Source organism: Papilio machaon, chromosome 3, assembly GCF_912999745.1.
Source record: "Papilio machaon chromosome 3, ilPapMach1.1, whole genome shotgun sequence".
NCBI lineage: Eukaryota > Metazoa > Arthropoda > Insecta > Lepidoptera > Papilionidae > Papilio > Papilio machaon.
Genome location: NC_059988.1, coordinates 3,441,874 through 3,461,097, shown reverse-complemented (window position 1 = coordinate 3,461,097; position 19,224 = coordinate 3,441,874). Strand labels below are relative to the sequence as shown.

General features: G+C 33.9%; 4 protein-coding genes and 1 long non-coding RNA gene across 6 annotated transcripts; 3 read left to right on the top strand and 2 right to left on the bottom strand.

Annotated features, from left to right (window-relative positions):
* Positions 1-136: 136 nt before the first annotated feature.
* Positions 137-1,133, top strand: LOC106712261 (histone-lysine N-methyltransferase SETMAR-like). Its single transcript, XM_014504756.2, has one exon. It carries the CDS (start codon positions 297-299, stop codon positions 1,131-1,133), a length of 837 nt encoding a protein of 278 aa, XP_014360242.2. The 5' UTR covers positions 137-296.
* Positions 1,134-4,501: 3,368 nt separating this feature from the next.
* LOC106712317 (serine/arginine repetitive matrix protein 2) lies at positions 4,502-6,541 on the top strand. The gene is made up of 3 exons (XM_014504830.2): positions 4,502-4,732; positions 4,845-5,234; positions 5,484-6,541. The coding sequence occupies exons 1-3, from the start codon at positions 4,705-4,707 to the stop codon at positions 6,230-6,232; spliced, it is 1,167 nt and encodes a 388-aa protein (XP_014360316.2). The 5' UTR covers positions 4,502-4,704; the 3' UTR covers positions 6,233-6,541.
* Positions 6,542-6,858: 317 nt separating this feature from the next.
* LOC106712431 (protein cereblon) lies at positions 6,859-8,686 on the bottom strand. 2 transcript variants are annotated; one of them, XM_014505000.2, is made up of 4 exons: positions 8,527-8,686; positions 7,765-7,967; positions 7,123-7,291; positions 6,859-6,955 (listed from the first exon to the last, which is right to left on the bottom strand). In XM_014505000.2, the coding sequence occupies exons 1-4, from the start codon at positions 8,564-8,566 to the stop codon at positions 6,912-6,914; spliced, it is 456 nt and encodes a 151-aa protein (XP_014360486.1). In that variant the 5' UTR covers positions 8,567-8,686; the 3' UTR covers positions 6,859-6,911. The 2 variants fall into 2 exon arrangements, with proteins under 2 accessions (XP_014360486.1, XP_014360482.1); XM_014504996.2 differs by lacking the exon at positions 8,527-8,686 and adding an exon at positions 8,208-8,452.
* Positions 8,687-12,030: 3,344 nt separating this feature from the next.
* On the bottom strand, positions 12,031-14,641 carry LOC123723521. Its single transcript, XR_006756778.1, has 3 exons — positions 14,048-14,641; positions 13,630-13,713; positions 12,031-12,730 (listed from the first exon to the last, which is right to left on the bottom strand). It is a non-coding gene; the product is annotated as an uncharacterized LOC123723521 (long non-coding RNA).
* A 1,943-nt stretch (positions 14,642-16,584) lies between these two features.
* Positions 16,585-18,874, top strand: LOC106712428. Its single transcript, XM_014504994.2, has one exon. It carries the CDS (start codon positions 16,691-16,693, stop codon positions 18,788-18,790), a length of 2,100 nt encoding a protein of 699 aa, XP_014360480.2. The 5' UTR covers positions 16,585-16,690; the 3' UTR covers positions 18,791-18,874.
* The last annotated feature ends 350 nt before the right edge of the window (positions 18,875-19,224 follow it).

The window sequence follows — 19,224 nt, the reverse complement described above, 5'->3', positions numbered from 1 at the left end:
CCTATGCATAAGTAGAGGCAATACCATTAATTCAAGCGTAAAATAGAAAGGGAAGCTCTATGGAAATCATACCCTCAGCTCCACTTTCCGTCATTGATATTTGACAGTGACATTGACATTTCATTCTCAAGTTTTGAAAACATGGAGATGGAAAGATGGAATAATATGTCTATAAGTTTATATTTTTGCTTAATTTATCACTTAGTTGCAAAATTTTAATAAAATATCTCCAAAACTAAACATTTAAGTACCTCCCGCTCTAAGGCCAATATTGTTTATAGACACACAAAAATAAGATGAACGATAAATATGATCACACTGGACCTGACCTAATATATGTAGTTGAAAACATACCAGGACCAGCAGAGGACAATGAAGAATATGAAGAACTGTTAAACAACTACAATTCACAACTTTCATATAAGTGTGAATGTACAGGAAGTTGCTTAAATGAAAGTTGCTTGTGCATTTACAATTCTAGGGGAAAGAATTACACCTTTTCAGATATTAATAACTTGAAATCTTACAAAATTATTGATTACAAGAAGAGTGATAAATCAATATTTGAGTGTAATGATTTATGTTCATGTATCAGATATTGTGGAAATAAGTTAGTGCCAGAAGGTCCTCTAGAAGGCTTATTTGTTAAACCCTGTGATGTTAAAGAAAAAGGTATTGGGTTGTTCACAAAACACCATATAAATAAAGGTTCATACATATGTGAGTATGCAGGAGAAATTATAACAAAATCACAAGCCCTTAAGAGGCACCAAATAAATGTAAATAACATGAAAATGAACTTTATATTTTGTTTGAATGAACATTCCAATGGGAAAGTTACACAGACTTTTGTTGATCCGTCCAGTTTTGGTAATATTGGCAGATATATTAATCATAGCTGTGAACCAAATTGTTTCATTCTACCTGTCAGAGTCAATACTCCATTACCAAAACTTGCTATCTTTAGTCTTACCGAAATTCCTGTTGAACATGAAATAACAATAGACTATGGATCAAAAACTTACAATGGTCCAAATACAAATGATAATGAAGTTAAAATTGAATATGGCAGAAAACTGTGTTTGTGTAATAGTAACAATTGTAAGGGTAGTTTACCATATGATTTGTATTAACATAAAAATAATATAAATCAGTAGTATTTTTTTTCTTTTTTCCTATCACTAACACATTCTTAATTGGAATCTGTTTTTCTCTTTTTTACCACCCCTTTCTAAAGATTAGGATAGGAAGGGGAAAAGTATTTAATGGGAGAAAAGGATTGGATTGAAAAGGAAAATATCCTTTACCCTGTTCATAGACAACACCTGCAATTAATTAGTTGCAGATTTCTGTAGGTAGTGGTCATTTATATCAAGTCTTGAGTAAAATGCCAAGTAAAGAGGAATTTTTGTTTCTGTACGTTTTGAGTTGACCTACCCTAGCCCTTAATATGTCCCTCAGTGAACAAGCTCGAAACTCGATTGCGTAAATATAAAAAAAAATAGGGGAGCCCATACAGATACGGCCAAAAATACAAATTATCAATAGTTGTAATGGGAGAATATTGTACGAGTTTTCCTTATTAATTTAATCATTAAAAGTGATTGAAAAATAATTTACGTAGAAGAACGTACAAAAATATTAAATTGTGTAAAAAATTTAATATTTTTGTGTATAATATGTAAAAACTCTTGAAATGGCGGATGTGGATGATGGGATCACTCTCAAACCAAATAAACACTTATAGACTGATTCGGAAAATATTTATTCTTACTCAAACATATTAGATATAATTTAGTTGATACAAGATTATTATTAAATATGTATATAAAAGTTAAACAGTTATTTTAGATCACTAGACATCTTACTTATTTGAGAATATAAACGGAATTAATTTATTATAACATACGTCAATCTTAAGAAAATAATACTGACATTCCTTATTTAAAATAATTAAAACATACTACATAAAAAGCCAAGTAGGTCAGAATTATCAAAGGAGTATGTATAGGTATATTCTGAGATTACCAAATCAACACACCCCCTTAATCTCAGAATATACATCATAACAACAGACAAATACAGAAAACCCAAATATTTAAAGTTATCAACGAAACACCAACAATAAAAAACAATAATACATTCTCTCAACAAAACCACAAACTCTTAAACTCTAAAACCACAAGAAAAACACAATAAACTATAAAGGATGGAAATATTAAAAATTCTGTAAAAGTTTCTCTTAAAAATTTCATTTGAATTCCGTTAAAATAAACAGTAGACTGTAAAATATTTGACCTTGTATTAAAAGTCAAACCACAAGTCCAAAACTGAGCAATAGATAAATGAAAAATTCAGAATAGAAATTTCCTCCACTAACATAAATTTAATCAATTCATACCCACGCTTCCACTGCCCAAATCTATTAACTCCACCAAATTATCAACATCAACAACCCTTACACTAACACTTTCTGCAACAACAACAACATCAACAACTTTCTGCAACAACAACAACATCAACAACTTTCTGCAACAACAACAACATCAACACAACAACAACAACAACTCCAACAACAACAACAACAACAACAACAACAACTCCAACAACAACAAATCCAACAACAATAACAACTCCAACAACAACAACAACAACTCCAACAACATCAACAACAACAACAACAACTCAACAGCAACAACAACTCCAACAACAACAACAGCCCCAACAACAACAACAACAGCCCCAACAACAACAACAACAGCCCCAACAACAACAACAACAACTCCAACAACAACAACAACAACTCCAACAACAACAACTCCAACTCAACAACAACTACAACTCAACAACAACTACAACTCAACAACAACTACAACTCAACAACAACTACAACTCAACAACAACTACAACTCAACAACAACTACAACTCAACAACAACTACAACTCAACAACAACTACAACTCAACAACAACTACAACATCAACAACAACTACAACATCAACAACTCAACAACACCAACAACTCATCAACACCAACAACTCAACAACACCAACTCAACAACACCAACTCATCAACACCAACTCAACAACACCAACTCATCAACACCAACTCATCAACACCAACTCATCAACACCAACTCATCAACACCAACTCATCAACACCAACTCATCAACACCAACTCATCAACACCAACTCATCAACACCAACTCATCAACACCAACTCATCAACACCAACTCATCAACACCAACTCATCAACACCAACTCATCAACACCAACTCATCAACACCAACTCATCAACACCAACTCATCAACACCAACTCAACAACACCAACTCAACAACACCAACTCAACAACACCAACTCAACAACACCAACTCAACAACACCAACTCAACAACACCAACTCAACAACACCAACTCAACAACACCAACAGCAACCCTCTCTATTCTATCTTCATTTCTTCAACCATTTTTTCACAATACACGTCATCCGCCGCTGCACTCATCTTTTTCAACACCGTCGATGGTCACCTCTTCTTCACTTCTTGAACCGTTTCTTTAAAAATCACTTCATCCGCTTCTGCATTCATCATTTTCAACACCGTCAATAAATGGTAGATGGATCTTTGACAAATTTGTTTGCAACTGTCACTCTTCCTCCATCTTGAAAAATTTGTTTGCAGCTGTAATTCTTGCTCTCCAAACAGGAAAAATACTCCAAAAAAATATAAATATCAGCATTGCTGGGCCCATAACCTCTTGAAATGGCGGATGTGGATGATGGGATCACTCTCAAACCAAATAAACACTTATAGACTGATTCGGAAAATATTTATTCTTACTCAAACATATTAGATATAATTTAGTTGATACAAGATTATTATTAAATATGTATATAAAAGTTAAACAGTTATTTTAGATCACTCTCCAAACAGGAAAAATACTCCAAAAAAATATAAATATCAGCATTGCTGGGCCCATAACCTCTTGAAATGGCGGATGTTGATGATGGGATCACTCTCAAACCAAATATACACTTAGACTGATTCGGAAAATATTTATTCTTACTCGAAACATATTGGATATAATTTAGTTGATACAGGATCATTATTAAATATGTATATAAAAGTTAAACAGTTATTTTTGATTACTAGACATCTTACTTATTTGATAATTTAAACGGAATTAATTTATTATAACATACGTCAATCTTAAGAAAATAATACTGACATTCCTTATTTAAAATAATTAAAACATACTACATAAAAAGCCAAGTAGGTCAGAATTATCAAAGGAGTATGTATAGGTATATTCTGAGATTACCAAATCAACAAAAACAACTAGCCAACAGCTGATTTTTACAAAAAAAAAATTATACCCATTACGCTGTATTTAAAAAACGCTCAGCTTTTCTTTTTTTAAGTATTTTTTCAATGAAGAATTTATTTTTTCTCTTTATTTTTACTTACACAGAAAAACATTCACATCTGGCAACTTTTGTATATGTGCTCTTTGGAAATTACCTCCAATCAATCAATGTTTATAGAAGCTAGAAGCACATTTATTTTACGTATTTTCGCTATTTTTGTAAGTTTGTGATAAAACTTGATCCTTGCATTAATTTTATGCTTGCCCTTCAGTACAACACCAACTAAATAGACACGAAGTGAATAATTTTGGTGTGGGTAAAAATAATTGTGACACGATGACTGATTCGGTAAATATGTCATTGGGTACGTAAATTTAATACAAATATTTTACTATATGTTTCTAATAAATGTTGTTTTGACAGCAAGTATCATAATTAGTATTCACATTTTTATTAAAGATACACAATTGTTTTAGATGACATAATAAAACAAAACCGTACAAATAAGTCCCGAGGAAGAGGCGGCGGAACCATACGTGGTCGAGGTGGCGGTGCTCGCAGAGGTCGTGGTGGCGGACCGGCGCGGCCGGGTACTCCTGGAGCACGCCAAGGCCGCAGCGGTGGCCGGTCACAGTCGCGCGGTCGTTCAAAATCCCGTGGCCGTTCTCAATCTCGCGGTCGTTCGCAGTCAAGGAATCGCTCTCGGTCGCGTCAACAGCGACGTTCTTCTTCACGGGCAAGGTCAGCGTCGAGATCGAGATCTGCTATAAGAGGTTTAACTCCCAAAGGAAGAGCTGGCCTTGAAGAACAACATGATGATATGCCTCAGCTAGTGAGACGAAATAGTTTTCGAGGCAGAGGTAGAGGTATGGTAGAATTTTATATACTACTAGCGAAGTATGTTTTGAATCAAAAGAAAGTAAAAAATGTAAAGCTCCATTTTTCACATTGTCATTTAATTGTGGGTCAACTTTTTTTAAATGAAATTAAATGTTGACTTATGTTTTTGTCCAAAAAGTTCCATTACATAATCTAGATCATCCAGATAAATATCAAAATAACATAAAGACAACAAATAAATACCACAACAATTATATTTTATGAATTTGTTCCAGGTGGTATACAAACCAGACTACTTCGCAGCAATTCAAATGCTCGAACACAAAATGGAGTTCATAGTCGTCTTGGTATTACAACTCGCCGGGGCGGTTCTAATAACACTTATCGGCCTCTTGCTGTCGCCAAAAGGGGTATTGCAAAGCGGGGTCTAGGATACGCTACAAGAAATAAATATAGCAATGTAGGACTACGTTCTGACCAGATTATTAAAGAGCAAAGACAAAATCTTATGTTGAATAACTCAATTATAAAATCACAGACATTTACAAGGTCTAGACGTAACTCCTTCAATTCACCTTCACAGCTCACAGTTAGTGTAGCTAATGATTTTGCAAAAAGACGCAGAAATAGTGTAGGTAATGGTAATTATTTGAACTCACGAAGCCTAGCTCAACTTAATAATCAGTTTGGTGGGTATAGAACACGACGGGGGCCAGGTAGTGTTAAATCAATGGGTTCAAATAGATCTAACAGATCTAGTCGATCTAACCAATCCAATACAAGTAACAGGTCACGCGGCCGAGGCCGTGGACGTGGAAGGGGCAGAGGGATTAACCGTGGGGTTGGTCGCAAATTTGTGAATAAGCAGATTCTCAATCCTAAATTACAAAAAGAGATTGCTGCTATACAGGGTAAGAGTTTGGCAACCAATTCAAGTGAAAGTGAGGTCCCAATTGGGGTTAATTTCACCCCCACACCAGCAGCTACTGCTCAAACCTTGCATCAGAGATTTGCTAGCGCCTAATTTAATTAGTTTGACTATACTAAAAAGTTAATTTGTTATAAATTGCAGTAACAGTATTTAATAATAGAACAGAAGCAAATAACAAAATAGAAAAGATTTGACGTAATATAATCTCTTGTTTTGTGTGTGTTTGAAGATTAACTCGTAACTAGTATGTAATTAGTATTTAGGATATCCACTTTTACATTGGTCCCCATTTGTAGCAAAATGTGTTAAAATTAGGTAAATGATTAGTAAAACAAACTTATATGTCCACTTAATTTAAAACTTGCAAGGTGGTAAAGAACTGATCATAAATATTACTTTTAAATTCAATATTACATAAGTAACAAATAAAGAATATAATGAGAAGGCAGCATTGGATTTTAGTTTAGAGTTCTGTAACATTTTATTTCTTCATCATCTTCAAAAATTGGTCATGTTTCTTCAATAAAAGTAATATTATACACATTTTTTAGCTATTGACTAAACATAATTTAGTTAACTTGTTGACAATTTATATTTAGATGTAAGGTGATTAAGGATAATTTACTCATTGTAAAATAAATAGTTATCCATAAAAATAAAAACATTTTTTATTTATCATTACTATGTATAAAATATATTCAATCTTTTATCTTATTGCTTAGCATGTCTTTGTAAAAGTTTTTGAATTACGAAAATAACTGGAAAAAGATGTCTACATCCTGTACATTTTTGGCATCATGATGAGTGAATCTGTAACTATAAAAACATATTATTAAATTAAAATGAAAATAACAAGAAATTTTAATTTACAAAACTTGCTTTGTTGTAAAACACTTGAATAAACAAAGTCCGATTGGACAAAAACATAGTAAATATTTTTATTAAACAATGCATTGAGATGTAATATTTGCGTAAGAACTTACAATTTTCTCCCAATATATTGCTTAAAATTATTCCATGAAAATAAGCTATGTCGTCCGGTGGACTGTCTTTATCATTTCTTTCAAATGTCCAGCCTAAGTGGTGACCACAGTGTGGGCATGTACAAATTCTCCATGTATATCCTGGAAACCAAGAATCTGCACCTTGATTCTACAACAAAATTGTCTTTTTATATTAGATTTTTTAAACCATCAAAAACAAATGTTGGAAAATATTGGTAAGGATCAGATGCCGTAGAAAATTTGTAGAGTTCCAAATAACTTTAGTAATAATTACATTGCAGAAACAGTTTGCCGGCATCAGTTTTTCCGTCCAAGTATGATGTGAGGGCCTTCAAGAATAGAGTGAATAGGCATTTACAAAGCTAGCACATACCATCTTTAGACCTCATCATCACTTCATTGGGTGGGATCGTGGTAAAGCACTAGCTTTTTCAATATATAAAAAAAAATTAGTCAAACCTGGACAAACAAAAGTTCAAGGGACTGCAAAATTTTTTCATGCTTATAGAGGTTTCTGGTATTTTCAGTTCTTGCTTATTCTGGTTTAGCTGTATAACTTAAACATGTGCTAATAAGAGTATTTGTGAACTTTATCATAATAACTGAAACATAATAACTTACTGGGCCTATATTTTGACATCTTGCTTTTTCCATTGTTATGATTTCAAATTTGACTCCAAATGGGTTTACTAATGTTTGCACAGTTATATTGTGTTTTCCAAATAAGTTTTGCTTTTCAGTATTACGAGACCCAGGACTAATTTTAGTGAAAATGTAATGTGAGTCTGCAACGTCAGCACCACATTTTCGACAAAGTAGTAACTCTAAAACATTTCATATTTTTTTATTAGGAAAGGAGTGTTACAAATGCCAGGTTATTATTTTTGAAGGAATTACTAAATTGAGGAAATTCACAAAGATTGATAGAGAGAGCAATTGTTATCAAACAGATAAATACATTACAATGAATTGTTTAACACTGATGTAAATGATTTCCATTTGTACTCAGGTTGTATCTTCTCTGAAATATTATTATGATGTACATAATTTAATTCAAAATTTACCTTCACCGTGCCTTTCAACTTTATTATAGTTATCAATCGAAGTTGAAATTTGGGATGCACATGATAAAAAAATTAAAAAATAAATTATTAACATTTCGTTGTCAATAAGTGGAATCTTTGCAAACTGATGTGGATTTCATCCACTCATAGTTCATAACTTGTTAGCAATAATGTCCAAAAACAAAATGTTAACTAAAACAGGCGAATAAAATATAAATAAATACGGCAGACTATATCGTAAACGTAAGTACTTATTGCAGTTGACAGCAGTCACCGGCATTTTTTTTATTTGACAACTATAAAATATTGACACACCAACCAAAAAACGGACTAGGCTGAAAGAATTTGTTGCGCCACATAAATTCTACTACTTTTCGTGGGGACAGGTAAAGATTACAAACAAATTGCACATATCATGTTGGCACGATGTATTAAATTCAAGCTTCTACATAAATGCATACTGACTCAAAAAGTTAGCACAAAAGGAGCAAGCAAGTTCAAGACAAAAGAAAATGCGCGCGCTTGACTGGTCCTTTTTATTTAAAAGTCAAAACCAATAAAGTTTTAAATAAATAAATTGTAAAAATATACCCTTCTTATATTCTTCACCTTAAGTTCTTTGATAAAAAGACATATTTAAATACTTATTTTTTTATTACCATTCTAGAAATATATGTGGAGATTTCTACCATTTTGTGGCTTTATACTCTTTGAATAAAAATGCGAATGCAGTTGGCAGCATTTGTGACATTTGTTATTGTGATTGTGTTGGGAGGCAATAATGTACAGCCACGATAATGCACGACCTGATAATGTACGGCCCAATAATTCATGTACAAACAATGGTTTGTTTGTACATGAATTATCAGGCCGTGCATTATCAGGGCGTACATTATTGGGGCGAGCATTATCGGCACGGGCCGATATTGTACAGCCAAATAATGTACGACCTGATAATTCGTGTCCCATAGAAAGTAGGTGTACACGAATTATTGGGTCGTACATTATTTGGCCGTACAATATCTTGCACGGACTGATAATGCACAGCCCAATAATGTACGGCCTGATAATTGGAAGCCAACATGGCGGCCACTCAGCTGTCAGAATCCTACTAGCCAATCAGGAGCGTTTAATTCTCTATGATTATGCTTCGTTTAGACTACTTTACTAGTTTAGTTGATGTTTTTGTATTGCGAAAAATTTCAAATCTCGCGCCCTTTTCGACGGTGAAAATTTAAAATAAATTAAATTAATTTAGTACATCATCCATAGGTTTTAAAAATTACTGGACAATAAATGTCCACATGATATTTGCATACTATTTTATTTTATTTAGTATTATTAATTTAGAAGCAATAACGGTGTATTTTTGAATGAATGAATTTTACAGTATGACATCCATAGTACTTCCTATTTTCTAAATTGATGATATGATTATGTATTTTGTATTCCCTTGTCTTTTTAATATGTTTCTAAAATCATATGTTTCTTGAAATAGGGTTCTCACTTTGGATATGCTCGAGTTTTTATGATTTTATTCAGCGATAATATGGAATTTTAATAGTGAGAGAAATTTCAAATTAGTCCAGTAGTTTTGTAGTCCTTATAAAGCAACCAAACAATTAATCAAATTTTTCTTATTTATAATATTGGTTACCAGTTAATTTTATAATACATTATTTTATTCTATATTTTGTAATATAGCGATTTTACATAACATTCAACTTATTAAAATGTTTTGATAAAGCAATTCAAATCAAGATAAGATTTAGATGATGATATTAATTTATTTTAGTTTCTATTGAGTGTATATTTATATTACAACTCCAGGAAAATCAATTACAATCAAAACAATACAATCTACATATTTCGTTTTCCCTAAATTGCAGGCGGCCGACGGTAAAAAGTTTCAGTCAAAATTTTAAGTAGAGAGAAGCCCGAAGAGGAGTTATTTTTTTATTTTGTTTGCGATGTTAATTTACCAATATTTAACTATATTTCTTGGTTATATAGAGGGGTGGGTTATATATCCTTGGGGACATTTTGGTAGAAACATAATTCAACACATCTACAGTTAATTCAAAAATTGACTGTCAACAAATTCCAGTTCAGTTCAATTTCAAATTTTTGTTGGATGCACACTTCCTATGAGAGCCCATTAAGATGAGTCATATAAAAAGGTGTTAAAATGGGCTAACTCTACTCAGCTAAGCTTTTTGTAAAATCAATAACTTTAGCCTCCAAAAAAATTAACCAGTTTATATTCATACAATGGGTAAGGATTTATCTTAACATTTGTAAACGCGTGAGCATTCGTGGTAGGACGCGTTACGTTCAATTGTATGTTTGCCTTAATTTTTGGAAAAAATAATTTGAAATGCGTTTTCAGATATGTACTAACATTTTTTCAAGCCCCCATACCCATTATAGCAAATAACCCCACAGAGCAATTTACTAAATTATCAATTCACCGGTTGGCTCTAGCCATCGCGTAAAATGATATGATGGGAGGACTTTGTAACAGGATGGCCAAGAGTAACAGCTTTCTGTGACAGTTATTTTGTCGTTACTAAGCTTTCTAAAGGCAGGGGCATGTGGGGTTCGACCCACTAAAACCCCCTCGGTGGCCAGACTCGAGTGCAAAACAAGAAGGTTCCGGGATCTCCAAGAAACGCACCGGAACGTTGTAAGACTTGTAATGAGTAATAAAAAGCGAGGTTATTTTCAATCTTTTATTGCTTTATTCAATAAATAACATTTTACAGAACGGGATTCCATATGTAGATCCTGGGAAACAAAGTAAAAAATTAACCCATACTTTAAATTTTTTAATAAAGTATTGTGATTTATACAATACAACCTAATAGAGAAAACTTTACAAATCAAAGGTTTATATATAAAACATATGTATGATAACAAAAAACTATATCAAAGAAACATTTACATAGTGATAATGAAAACAATTATCTCCTTACTACATTAACAGTTTATTCATATGCAGTTATAGAATATGATTTTATTTTTTTTGAATATTTTTTTATTGGGAAAGTTGTTAGTTATTGGTACTTGTACTAACTTTGACGTCAAAAACTAATTACATGTTTTCCAATTTTTTTTATTTTTTTTATGAGAATATTTTAAACATACTATGTGCCTCGGGGGAAACAGTTATGTGGGAGTCTCTCCTGGAAGGGAAGCATACCCACTAAACCACCTCTAGTTCCTCCTACGCATGGTAGTGGAGATACCCTGATGTATCACCACTATGAAGCTGGATCAACTACCTTAGGAAAGGCACATCGGAACTATAGTGCACTTTCATCCCGGCCCTTAGTGGGAGCTGGCGGGTCCCCCATACCCGCCACCTCAAGGCTATTGTAACTATCCTTTTTAAAATATATACAAACTCTCGGTTTATACAAAATTTTGAAGTAGACTAGGACATCAAAATTTGTATATCTTTCCAAAGGTAGAATTTGTTATTTGTGCAAAAGATATTTTATATATGTGATCGTCTAATTTAGGACTTTGTTCTACATTGTGTTTTTATAGTAACTGATTCTTTTAGGTTATATTAGGAGTAATGACTATTCACTTTCATTCTCCAATCCGAGTTTAGTATCTCTTAATAATTAATTTAAATTAAATGAAAATAAAATTTATCTCTAACATACTTGTAAAAGGTTTACAAGCTATATTTACAATACCCATTACAAGTATCTAGTCGCTCCCCTCATTTCTTAAAAAAAATTCGATTCGAAAATTGAACATTAGAGCGACAGACTGGGCAAATTACATAATTTAATTCAAACAAACGGTCCATACAAGTTTGGCATTGCGTGTGACCGCATGGGATCAACACCACCTCGAGTGGGTTAGTCGCACAGATGTTGCAACGAAGGGGTTGAGGTTCGCGATCAAAATCGTGGCGGGGGGGAGACGCGGGCAGGACATCGGCGGGTTCCAGAATAGGAGCCTGGACCACCTCCAGTGCTACCTGCTCAATGTTGTCTGCAATGACAACTTCTTGAGCGAATTCTGGGACGTTATCTACAACAGCCTCAACGCCTACGTCCAACAATCTGCTCGTTTGCACTCTCTAATCTGTTATAATTTGTTGTGGTCTTGGATTGCCAGCTGCTTGCCAAATTCTAAGGAAAACTGCCTCATACAGAGGACGGTTCTGCATCAGGACTACAGCAGGATGAAAATTGTGTCCAGCAATTATACTGTGTACCGTTAAAATTTGGCAAATTGACAATCCAGCTGGGACAGTCAGGAATGTTCCATCGATGACTAGCACTTCACTGTCAGCGATGCAACGTTCGAAACCGCGCATGACTAATATGACAGCTTTTCCTTCCGCCACCGACACAGTGGCGAGAACAGGACTTAACAAGCCTTATTAGGCCACCGCATATTCCTCCAAGGTGAGTGGCTGAGCCGACTGTGAGTTTCTCCTCCACTTCCGCATCGATGGCAGCACACTCTCGTAGAGCAGGTGAGATGCAGCATCCGGATATCTGTAAAAAAACATTCCAAAATATTTATTTCAAACTATATTACAAAACACATCATCTTGCTATTTTTTTTTTTGCATTGAATAAACTACTGCACTGTTTGAATATTCTTTGACTTAATAATAATAATAAAAAATGTTTATTTAGGTTACACACAAATGTAGATACATAAAATAAACAAGGTACAAATTAGTTGGAAGGTGGTAACACTAAAAGGCCTGGGCTCGGCGAATAGCTTGCCCGGAACGACAACACCGATTTTCAGCCCTCGCCTTATGGAGAATAAACCAAAAAGGAAAAATGAAGTTTTTAACTGTTGGTAAATTGATTAATCAACGAATATTCCTATAGGGATGTTTCAAATTAAAATTATATAATTAATATAATAAACTGTTAACTATGTAAATAATATATAATAATGTGAATAATAGAAAAACATAATGTGTCAAGAAAAATATCAAATCGCTCAAACTGTTATCAGGTACAGGTGTTATACCACCAAGTATTCCTAGTTTTTGGCTAGAGCAGACTTGATTGACTTCTATTATCCTATGTTACTCCTAAATAACAAAGGACACTTTTTACATAATATTTACTGTATTATTTCAAAACACAAATGACTGCACTGAAGTAACTTACATAATCTCAACAACCATTGGTAGTGTTTCTATTTACACAACCACCAGTGTATATAGATTGCACTGAAGATTTATATTTAATATTTGCATCACCTTACCTACTAGTTAATAATGCTATCATAGTTTTTCATTGTAAATCATCAATCAAAAGAAAAAATATACACACATCACTTTGGTATTCTGAACTAATTGAATGTCCAAATAAAGGGTCCATAAATAAGGTGGTATAAACAACACAATTCTTAAGAAATAGTTATCACTTACCTGGCAGCTTCTTCCTCATATATGGCATTCAGAGGAATACTCTCCTCTGAAGCCCTCCTCTTTAGTTCCTGGAACATTGTATTGCTGAAAAAAGAGAGGGTTATTTAATAACCTTGAGTAATTACTTTTAAGCCGGGAAAATCCATTCCCACAGAAAAGGACCAAAAAATATAACATGGGCAGGGCTGTCTCAGAACAAAATATCCAAAATATTTTATTACATATACTGTCAAGCAAAAGTGCATATACAAACTTTGCACATAAGCATGAAATTTACAACAAAACAAGTGACTTTTAGTTGTAGTTGGCTTTTTACAATATTACTTACAGTATTCTTTATGAACAATAAAACAAGCCTGCAACTCAGCCTAAAGGTCATACACTAATAAAAACAAAGAAGGTATTTTTGTTATCTCACCAATTAAGCACCCAGGGAGTAGGGGAATGATTGTGCTGCCCAATCGTCGGTCCAGCTTTAAACGTTGAGTGTCGAAATCGCAGTTTTTGAATTACTTAGAGTAATAAATCCCATCCCGCAGTATCCAGTGCGCTGGACACCGGTCGCTGGCGCACCTCATGATTGTCGAGGCCCCCCTCGAGCGACTGACCACATAAAAGTTATCATCCCGAGAAAACCACCTCGAGTTCCCTTTGTAGGGAAACTACAAGAGGAGCTCCAGGTGGCCTGGGAGCCTCAGGGTGACGGGGATCGGGGACAGCTTGCTGCTCAGCCATTACTAAAAAAAATCCAAAATTTATAGTATTTAGGTGAATATAAAAAACGTTCTTGAATTTTAAATTTGAATAAAAAGCACGAGTGTGGATAATCCAGCCAAGCACTTTAGAAACGAAATGACAGACCGCGGTTAGATTGGCGGTTCGGTTGGGTTTGAAAATAGTGTTGCCACACAAACAGTATAAAGTTTTTAAAAATTCCATCAGAACAAAAAAGAAATATTTGATTATCGTATTAAGTGAATCTAAAAGCCTCCGCAGACAAGAGACTTATTCGCACAATAGTCTAATCGGCACATAATGTGAATAAGCATGTATTAAATAAAATAAATAAATAAAAATCATTTAATTCAGACCATAATAAGACCATACATTGTTAGTAAAATAATACTTATAACTATGTTAGTAAAGTTAAGATTACAAATTAAATTAAATATTGAAGTAAGCACACTACAGCGACTGACTATCGGTCGACCAAAAAATTGAATTGTGCTTAACTTTTAATTTTAAACCATATAAACATTAAACTATCGAGACTTCTTCATGTGCATAGCTGCAATTGGCGCATATACACTGCCGATTGTTTAGTTTACTCGTCGATTAATTCCTTTGCTGCATTTCCCCTGACGGTATTCACATAAGATGTGTACTAAAATTCTAATGCTAAATACGGCGAAAAATTCGAGTTGCTGTTGCCGCGATAAAGCATCGTCATCACTCAAAGACGGACTGCTTGGGCACACTATAATCTTCGATAATGCAAACGAAAACTTTATTTTAAACTTTTACAACATGTTCCTTTTAACAATAATCAAAATAAACAACCAAGTCGTCATAGTAATTTTATTTAATTATTTCAATATGATTTTCTTCCTTTCTTTTGTCATTGTCATTCATTGTCTCACGTCTCTCGCCAGTAACATCAACGTCCTCCCTCGACGTGAAGACCGATAAGGTCGTACAATTTTCTCAAACTCTCAGATGTCTTTCAACTGGAGTTCAGTGGTTACTTCTCTACATTAACCTCACCATATATTAGAAACTGTCGTCTAAAGAAGTGTCGAATCCTTGTGTGTTTGGTTCGTCTGTGGAATCGTGACGTAGGTCATTGGGAGGATGTTTTACCAGCAGTTCCATCAGATCATTATTATGCACCATCATTAATGCTTCCGCATGAAAGATTCTTTAAACATCCTCGTAGAACAGTAGACGGAGCACTCTTCTCGGGAAAATTTAGAACCTGCAGGAGGTAATGAAGTTGTGTGAAACGATGAAGCTACTTCTCTTCGGCGATCCTAAAGGTGGTGATGTGGTGTTATTTCAACCTTTGCATTTTTCATAATTTTTATATTTAGAAATTGTTACGTTGACATTGTCACTGTAATTTTTAATGAAATAAAATCAATATATTTGGTGTGCCGTTTATTTATTACATCGATATGTCTGTTAAAAGATTGGTATTCTTGCTTCAGAAATTTAGTGCAGTCTTAAATTGAGGTGGAGTGTTGTGAATGGGATCTTCTTGAGGATCGAAAGAGGTTGTTGCACTATTAGGTTGATTCTATAAGGAAGATATATTTAAAACAGTAGAGAAAATATGTGCACGAGATAGAATTTTAATTTTATTATTTTACGTTGTTGTTCAATCAATTTATTAGTTTCATAATAAACATTATTTAAGTAATTTACAGTGTGTAATTCCTAACCAAATTCTATCAAACTGCGTTAAATCAAATTTATTATTTTTTAAGTATTTGTTATAATTTGTGTTACATTTTTTGTTATAGTGGCAACAAAATTTCTTTTCTTCATCTCAATCTAAACGAGGCACAAACCATAAATGACAGAATAATCTGTTGACCAATAAGAGACCAGGTGAGCTGACCAATCAGGGAAGTGGTCATGAATTATCGGGCCGTGCAATATCACCCCCGTACCGTTAATGTACAGCCAAATAATTCGTGTATAAGTAAAGCACGGCCTAATATTCCGTGACCAGTGGTCGCCAATTATCAGGTCGTACATTATCGTGGCTGTACAATATCGGTACGGTCTGGATAATGCACAGCCACGATAATGCACGACCTGATAATGTACGGCCCAATAATTCATGTACAAACAAAGGTTTGTTTGTACATGAATTATTGGGCCGTGCATTATCGGGTCGTACAATATACGGACTCATTGTGTTTACCATTTGCATTTCGCAAATTGTTTTGTTTTGAATAAAATTAAATGCGTGATGTGGTTTTTATTGCGAATGTAGTGATAAACAAAAATACAGGTTATTGTTTCCAGTAATGTAACTTGTTAATAAATAAGGAAAATGTCTTTTTTCAAGAGTGTAGCATCTAGTTTTAACAAACACAGTCGTGATTCTATTCTCAAGGAATCACTAGTAAACAATTTGTCAGACTGTGTCAAAGATATACAATACAATAGCCAATTTGATGATAACTTTCATAGTGTTCTTGGATCATCGGACTCGACAAATACGCTATGTATGGCCTTGGAAGCTGTATTCCTTCACGGTTTGAAAGACACATTTTTAAGAAAAGCCAAAAATGTGATATCCAGTGATCCGGACTATCGCCCGCAATCTAGTTTCTGGCCGCTCGTACTTATCTTATCACATCGCCAGAATATTGATCAAATATCTTCACTTCCACAAATAAACACAGAAATAGGGCAGTGTAGAGCGTGGCTACGAATTGCCCTTAATGAGTGTTTGTTATCGTCTTACATGGCTACTCTTCTGAAGAATATTTCGGCTGTCAAACCATTTTATAACCGATCAGCATTTGTGTGTGATGCAGAGATATTAGAGGTGGCTCAGAAACTTGTTCAAGGCCTGGAGTCATGCGTACAATTTAATTTGCCTACAAATTCAAGTTTATTAAACCAATGGCCTGAACAGGTTTTGATGCAAGCTGGAATATGGGTACCTACAATGAGAGCTGCCCCAATTAGTGCTGGGCTTGATGTGGCTAGTACTCTTTCTGATGAAACTAAAACAAAATTATCATCAACTCCAACACACAGTCCTCACCTCACAGAGTTTGGTAAGATGTGGGCATTGAATGAAGATGAAGCCTTAAATTTTATCCTATCCAAGGACTCTCTTGATGTTACTAGTCAAACTGAGAAATCAGAAGACATAAAACAGAATGTGGATAAAGAAAAAGAGGATTCACCAAAAGAACATGCTGCATCACACTCCGTAGACATTGAAATACCAACCACTAGTCAAGAACAAGAATTTCCGTCATCTGTTGAGTCAGCAGATTTTGTAAACACCTTGGATGTTCTTGTTACTGGTAATTCTCTCTGTGGTAAGGGATGGTCAGCAGACAGCAAAGATGAATTAAACACATCTGTTAATTCTAACTCATCACATGGCAGTAGTCTTATTAAAACTCCAGAATTAAAGAGTCTGTCATCACTGGTCGACCAATCTAGTAATTTTGGAGATACACAAGTCAATACACCAAACTTGAGAGACATTATGAAAGACATTCATAAAGAATTAAAATTAACAAGCGAGGACAGTGATATTTGTGATCTTACAGTTGAAACTGCTCCGCCTGAAGATCTTGCCATGCATGGCTTAGATTTTGAAATTGTACCAAACACTTCAACTGGTTCTTTCACAGTGCAAGAACTGCACAAATTAGTACAACAACTTGGATCACTTTCTAGGGAGAAAGGTCTTGACCATCAAAATTATCAGTGTAAAGGCTGTCAAGATTTGTTAGGCAGTATAGTTTCTAAAGCAAAAGTTTGTGCTTACACTGGTGAATATTACTGCTCCAATTGTATGGATCCAAATGTTTTTATAATTCCGGCAAGAGTTATTCACAATTGGGACTTTAAGAGATATCCAGTATCAAAAAGGTCAGCTCTGTTCTTATTGGAATTTCAACATAACCCATGGATCAACATGAAGAAATTAAATCCAAAAATATACTCAGGTGTATCAGATATGGCACATCTTCATGATTTGAGAATACAACTAAATTTTTTGAGAAGTTATATATTCACCTGCCGTGAACCTGTAATTGAGGAGCTACAAAAGAAAGTCTGGCCGAGGGAATATTTGTATGATCATGTGCATTTGTACACAATATCTGATCTTGCTCAGATACCAAATGGTTCCTTAGTGTTGCAGCTTGAAAAAGTTGTTAGTTTTGCCAGATCACATGTACTAGACTGTTGGCTCTGCAGCCAGAAAGGTTTCATATGTGAGGTGTGCCGAGATCCAAAAATATTGTACCCATTTGAAACAAGCACAACATATAGATGTGATGAATGTTCTAGTGTATTTCATGCCAAATGTCTGAATGCAAGCACACCTTGCCCCAAGTGCAAGAGGAAGCAGGAGCGTACAAATGAAGCTTTGGTAGATCCTGTTCACTTTATTAAATAGTTTGCTACATACTGTAGTTGACATTAATATATCGTGTTTAACATAACAATGTGCTTTATCTAAAATTGTTATTCAAATAATATCAACAGCATATGTAAATGTTTATAACATTATATATAATGAAAAATGTATATAAAATCAGTTATATATTTATTTTTTGAGCATTGCTTATGGTTAAAAAAGATAACTGAATAATTGCAATATAATTTATTTTAAAATTATTTATGACTAAATCTGTTTATAATGGTTTGTACATATGTATATGTATTTCAAATGTATCACACAACATAATGACTGGGGTTTAATGTTTAATTAAAAACAATATTCACTTTGTGAAATATCAAACAACATATATATCATTGTTTTATTTTTACAAAATGTATTAAGATAGAATTTAAAAATATTTTTCAATTAATTTAGCAAACATGAATTAA